Here is a 6,546-nt window from a genome sequence, read left to right as displayed (position 1 = left end):
GGAGACCTCAGCCTCAATCTGACAAAACTCCACCTCTCTGACAGCGGCTCCTACACCTGCACCGTCAGATGGTTCAGCAGGGGGAGACAGAGAGAACTGAGAGTGACGGACGTACAGCTGCAGGTCAAAGGTCAGCAACTAACCCTAAAACCTCCTGTAGATACAGATCAGAGGTCAGAGGTCAGAGGTCATGTTCTTTATGTTTCTGGTTCCCACAGAACGATTTCTATCCTGGGCCAAAGCTCTCCTGGTTCTCCTGGTTCTTGGACTTCTTGTTGGAGCTCTTTTAGTACATTTTAGGCACCATTTCATGTCAGGTATGTCACTACTACTACACTACCCATCATGCACCTGGGCAGCATCTTTACTCTGGTAGTTCCCTGACTGTTGAGACAGACTGTCAACAGTGAGGTCTGAGATTATAAGAGAAGGATGAGACAGTGAGGTCATGTTACCATCACAGTTCCTGCTGCTGTCTGTTCAGCTGATGTTGTGGTTTGTTGTCCTCTCAGTCTACCAGGTGGAGGTGGATTCAGGGGCGGAGCCTGTCCAGCTGCCCTGCAAAACCATAGTTCGCCTGCCGAAAGACGCTAAAGTTGAGTGGAGGGACAGAGGCGACAATAAGGTCCATGTGTATCAGAATGGTTCTGACCAGCCTGAAGAGCAGCACAGATATTACAGAGATCGAACAGAGATGAAGAGAAACCTGCTGGAACCTGGAGACCTCAGTCTGACCCTGAAATACCCCACAGACACAGACAGTAACACCTACACCTGCACCGTCTACAACAGGGAGGGACGCAACCTGATGGAGAAACAAGTGGTGCTGAAGGTCAAAGGTCAGTTCTCTCTCTCTGTTTCTCTCTTAGTGAGTGTGGGTGTGCATTTCAGTGAACGAGTGTGTTTCTATCTTTTGTGTGTCTGTGTGTTAGATTTATTTCTGCAGTAGTATTCTGTGCTGTAGTTTTAGTGGATCAGTATCAATCGTCCTCAGCTGGAGACGCTCCCACACAGACACAGAGTCAAACTCTGTCCCACTGTTAATTGCTCTGTGGAGGATTGCAGTCCAGCAATCAGAGAAATAGTCGGTTATGACGGTATAAAGTCCAAATCTAGGATGAACAATGGAGTTGTTATTTTTCTGGACAGTACTGATAAAGTGAGCACGGTTGTTGAACGAGGTGTAGTGATCCAGGACACCTTTGTTCAGGTGGTACCGCTGGTTCATCCAGCCAGAAACATCATTCAGTCCAGAGTTCCTCCGTTCATTAGTAATGAAATGTTACAGAGAGAACTGGAGAGACACGGACAGTTAATGTCTCCAGTCAAACTGATTCTTCTGGGCTGTAAACCTCCACACCTGAGACATGTTGTCTCCTTCAGAAGGCAGGTCTTCATGGTTCTGAACAACACCGAGGAGATCAACTGGATGTTGAAGTTCACAGTGGAGGATTTTGATGATACTGTTTATGTGTCTTCTGAGAGGATGACATGTTTTGGATGAATGAGTCAAATAGTTATTCCTTCTTTTTCCTGCTTTGTTCACTCTTTTTTGTTTTACACCTTGTTTCTCTGCTATGGGAGACATAAGAACAGGCAGCTTGAATATAAATGGAGCAAGGGCTGATGGGAAAAGGGCGTCTCTTTTCAAGCTCTTTTCTCTCAACAAGCTGGATGTTATTTTGGTACAGAGACACACAGTACTGCTGATAACCAGACTGACTGGAGGACAGAGTGGACTGCTGAAACCTTCTTCAGTCACAAACCAGTAACAGTTGTGGGGCTGGACTTGTTGTTTCCACAAACTTTCTTCCTCAGTCTGTAGAAAGTGAAGAAGTTATTAAAGGCCGTCTGTTAAAAGTGAGAGCAGTGTGTGAAGACGTAAAGATGGTGTTTATTAATATTGATGCTCCGGCTGTGGGAGTGGAGAGAGTGGTGTTTCTCCATGTTTTAAATGAAGTGATTGATAAATGTAATAATGAGGAATATGTATTTATGGGTGGAGGTTGTAACAGTACTGAGGACAGCAGGTCAGACAGGAACCATGCAGAGCCTCACGCTGCCTCTCACACTCGTCTGCTTCACCTCATGGAGGCTCAGGAGTTGTGTGATGTGTGGAGAGACAAAACACCTGGACACACCTGAACATAACTCACTGTCTGTGGCCAGGCTGGATCGCTTTATTGTTTTAAACATCGCCTTAATGTGTTTAAAAGTTGTGTTATCAGCCCTGTTGGCTTCTCTGATCACTCACTTGTGACAGCTTCTGTTTTTATAACATGTAAAACCAACAGTGCCTGTTGACATTTTAACACGGCCTGACTGGAGGAGAAAAACTGCAAAGAAACACCAAAGTATGAAATCTGAGTTTGTGTCTTTACAACAGTGGTGGGATTTTAGAAAAGTCCAAATCAGGAAACTCTGTCAGCAGAACACTCAGAATGTCACAAAGACCTGATGAGTTCAGTAAAAGCTCTGGAGTCTGAAGGAGGAACTCTGAGACCAGCTGAGGGGTCCAACTGGGACTGATTACCAGGCCTGAAATGAAAATGTTGTTTTTACTTTATTTTTCATTTCTAAAGCCCTATTCACATGGGACTAGTATTACCTGGGGACTTCAAGTGATTTAGAAATGACCCCACCATGTCTGTGTTTCGTGTGGCGCATTCACACAGGATAAGTGAAGTCTGTGTTTTAACTCTAATTTACTGACATCATCTCCCAGATCAATCGTACCGGAGCCCTAATATAATAACTGGTGAGCCTGTTAAAAGATAGAAAAATGTTCCTTACGGCCTGCTGACATGCATGTAATCCATCTAATCATCTTTTGAGATTTTTCAATGAGTCTCCTGAATTTGCACCCAAAATGCTGTCAAAACTTTCATTCATAATTCCCAACACAGCCTCCATAATTCTCGACCGGGAAAAAGGCAGAAAAAGGTGGAAAACACAAAAAACCTGAAGAAAAACAAAAAACGACCCCAAATCACAGAGATGCTGATTCACACGGGACTAATATCATCACATGACCTCTGTGTTTGGTGAAATATGGCAGGTGGTTTGTGGTGGAATTTTTACTTTACAAATTAAGGACGTAATACAGATTCACACAGGATTAAGATCACAGACGACCTCCACAATTATTACAGATTACTGGAGGTCCCCAGGTTATACTAGTCCTGTGTGAATAGGGCTTAAGTAATTAGTGTCATAACTAACTTAAAACTGGCAGAATACATCAGATGAGAGACTTTACTCTGTATAAATAAACAGTGGAGGCTGTCTGAGGCCCCTCTCACCCCTCACAGTACAGAATGGTTCAGTCCAAGCAGCTTAACAGTGGAGTGGCTGCTGCTCATCAACATGTCTTTACACAAGAAAATAAAACCAGGGAGCCTTAAAGGAAAGGAAAAGGCAGAAAGGAAAGAAAGCCAGGAGAGGAAGACAACTCCTCACACATTTCTTTGTAAAGAAAGGTGAGCACAGTTCACAGCTAACACAGTTTAAGAACAGTTAAAGCTGATAATAATGTCAGCAGCTGTAAAGATTGAAGGCAGTCAGACAGCATGAATCTAGTTTCTCAGTTTGAGCAGCAGCAGGTTCCTCATCCTCATCTCATCCTCATTAAGTGCTGACTCAAAGTTATTATTACAAGTCATCATTTCACATTCAGGTGAAAACAGTTCAAATGTGGAGCCATATTTAGCTCCTTTCCCTGTAAGACAGCAGGACATGTTTGTTATCAGAGGATTCATTTCAGTTTCAAGATTTCTATGATGCTTATGGCTTAAATCATCTTAAAAACTGTTAATGTAATGTTAATGCCAGATGATCCTCCATCATTTTCAGGGTTAAAAGAAAGCCAAGAACTGAGGTGGAGAATAATTCCAACTTTAAGATCCTGGTGATCAATGAGGCAGAGTTTAATTAAAATAAACATGTTGTTCTGTTAAATGATGTTAGAAAACAGACCTACCATTAGACTGCAGTTTAATTTCTGGACTATTCAAACAAGACAAGTTCATTTAAAGATATCATGTTACCTTGTTTGTTTCACTGTGTTACTATTACTGCTGCATTATAGTCAGATTTAATTCTTCTCTTTATAAAGATAAGATTTAGTCTAGCAGATACGTCAAGATCATCATCATCTTCATCATCATCATCAGCAGCAGCAGCAGCAGCAGCAGCTGTCTGTCTTTCAGCCCTCTAAACACATTCTGGGCTGCAGGTCCTCTCAAAGAAATAAAGACAAATGGCAGCTTCTTAATTTCATCGTGTGGAGGACAAAGATGTTGGTGTATCTGAGCAGAAGAAACAGAACAGAGACAGCTGTGGATGATGATGCTGTTTTACTGTTTGTAAAAATGTTGAAAGCTCGTTTAAAACTAGATTTTAATGATTACAGAATGATGAAAGATGTGTAAAGTGTTCCAGTGTGTGGTGTTATAAACATGTGTTCTGTTGTGTTGTTGATGACCAGCTGTTCTTTGGACGTGACTGACATGATTTAGATTCTGTGAATCTTCATTTACTGACCGTGTTGTTTTTTGATTGACTGACATCAATCAGCTGATTGATTTCCAATCAGAGTTGACAGTATTGATCTGAATGTGATGTTTTTATTTGATCCAGAAGAAAGTTGAAGGAACGAGCTGAAAGAAACAACAAATCTTTCCATCACTTAGAACAAAGAAATGCAGCTTTAATTGTTTGTATCAGTTACTGATTGATGATCAGTTCTCAGCTGATTCAACAAATCTTCACTTGCTGTTGAAGAAGTTGATCAAAGAAAATGTTAAATGTGACGTCCAGAAATGTGAAAGTGACAAAGAGAAGCAACAAACAGCAGTTGAACACTGAGATGAGACATTACTGTGAAGACCACAGGGACAAAACATCACAACACCATCAGGACTCTGATCATGTCCAACACCTTGAAAACCTGGTTTTACTTCCTGTGTTTCTGTCCCCTGTTACCTGCTGCTCTCATCTGGTTCTGTCCTTCAGCTTTCTCTACTACTTTGTAATCAGTCAATAAAGTTATTCAAAACTGCTGCTGCTGTCTGAACAGCTGATGTTGTGCTTTGTTTCCTCTCAGACTGTCAGGTGGAGGTGGAGGAGGGGGAGGAGTCTGTCCAGCTGCCCTTCAGAACTACACCTGACCTGCCTGAGGACGCTGGAGTGGGGTGGGTCTATGACCCTTTCAAGACATGCAGGAGAGTCCACCTGTATGAGAACAGATCTGACCAGCCTGAAGAACAGGACCAGGTTTACAAAGACCGAACAGAGATGAAGAAAGACCTGCTGAAGACTGGAGACCTCAGTCTGACCCTGAAATACCCCAAAGAGACAGATACAGGAGAATACTGGTGTGGAGTCTTCAACGAGGACGGAGACAGACTGAGAGTCCTGAGAGTGAAAACAGTGAAGCTCAAAGTCAAAGGTCAGTATGAAGATACAGAACAGAGGTCTGTGAGTCTGTCTGTGATTGGCTGCTCATCTCTGGTTGGTTGCTTGTCTCTGGTTGGTTGCTTGTCTCTGGTTGGCTGCTTGTCTCTGGATGGCTGCTTGTCTCTGGTTGGCTGCTTGTCTCTGGTTGGCTGCTTGTCTCTGGTTGGTTGCTTGTCTCTGGTTGGCTGCTTGTCTCTGGATGGCTGCTTGTCTCTGGTTGGCTGCTTGTCTCTGGTTGGCTGCTTGTCTCTGGATGGCTGCTTGTCTCTGATTGGCTGCTTGTCTCTGGTTGGCTGCTTGTCTCTGATTGGCTGCTTGTCTCTGGTTGGCTGCTTGTCTCTGGTTGGCTGCTTGTCTCTGGATGGCTGCTTGTCTCTGGTTGGCTGATTGTCTCTGGTTGGCTGCTTGTCTCTGGTTGGTTGCTTGTCTCTGGTTGGCTGTTTGTCTCTGGTTGGCTGCTTGTCTCTGGCTGGTTGCTTGTCTCTGGTTGGCTGCTTGTCTCTGGTTGGTTGCTTGTCTGTGGTTGGCTGCTTGTCTCTGGTTGGCTGCTTGTCTCTGGTTGGTTGCTTGTCTCTGATTGGCTGCTTGTCTCTGTCTAACTGTCCTCTGTCTCCTCTGCAGGGAGAACTCAGATCAAAGATGAAACAGAGAACATCAGGAACAGAAGCAGCTCCAATGATCCGACTCCTCTGGTGGCTGATCAATTTTTTTGATCGGTCTGTTGGTCAATCTTTGATTATTGATCTGATGTGACTTTGGATGAGAGAGTAAATGGAGGTGAAGGAGCTGATGGAGGACGGATGAAGACAGGAGGACACTTCGTCAGCTTCTTCTTCACTCTGACTCTCACACAAAGTCTACACACTCACTATTGATGACTATTGATCAGTGATGTCAGAGTGATGTCAGAGTGATGTCACATGGTGGTTTGGACTGAAACATGTGCTTTAGATCCTTTGAACTCTGACAGTAAAGTGTAAATACAACCTCAGATGTAGAGACAGCAGGTCTCTGCAGTAACAACATGTATCATTACCTTTACAGAGTGTCTACACATAGAAACACGTCACATTTAACACATTTAATATC

At 43.4% G+C, this 6,546-nt stretch overlaps 1 protein-coding gene across 1 annotated transcript; it reads left to right on the top strand.

The window, feature by feature from the left end:
- The first annotated feature begins 286 nt into the window (after positions 1-286).
- LOC115590046 (uncharacterized) lies at positions 287-6,264 on the top strand. The gene is made up of 4 exons (XM_030431301.1): positions 287-317; positions 513-839; positions 5,105-5,449; positions 6,079-6,264. The coding sequence occupies exons 1-4, from the start codon at positions 311-313 to the stop codon at positions 6,168-6,170; spliced, it is 771 nt and encodes a 256-aa protein (XP_030287161.1). The 5' UTR covers positions 287-310; the 3' UTR covers positions 6,171-6,264.
- Positions 6,265-6,546: the final 282 nt, after the last annotated feature.

Source organism: Sparus aurata, chromosome 10 (assembly GCF_900880675.1).
Source record: "Sparus aurata chromosome 10, fSpaAur1.1, whole genome shotgun sequence".
Classification (NCBI taxonomy): Eukaryota; Metazoa; Chordata; class Actinopteri; order Spariformes; family Sparidae; genus Sparus; species Sparus aurata.
Note: the sequence above shows the minus strand (reverse complement) of the source record. Positions and strands in the feature narration are given on the sequence as shown.

What these genes read in the sequence shown, in the direction of transcription:
- LOC115590046 (XM_030431301.1), top strand. An exon ending in AGTGGTGCTGAAGGTCAAAG is followed by an intron (nt 840 to 5,104) that starts GTCAGTTCTCTC and finishes GTTTCCTCTCAG; the next exon opens with ACTGTCAGGTGGAGGTGGAG. An exon ending in AGTGAAGCTCAAAGTCAAAG is followed by an intron (nt 5,450 to 6,078) that starts GTCAGTATGAAG and finishes TCTCCTCTGCAG; the next exon opens with GGAGAACTCAGATCAAAGAT.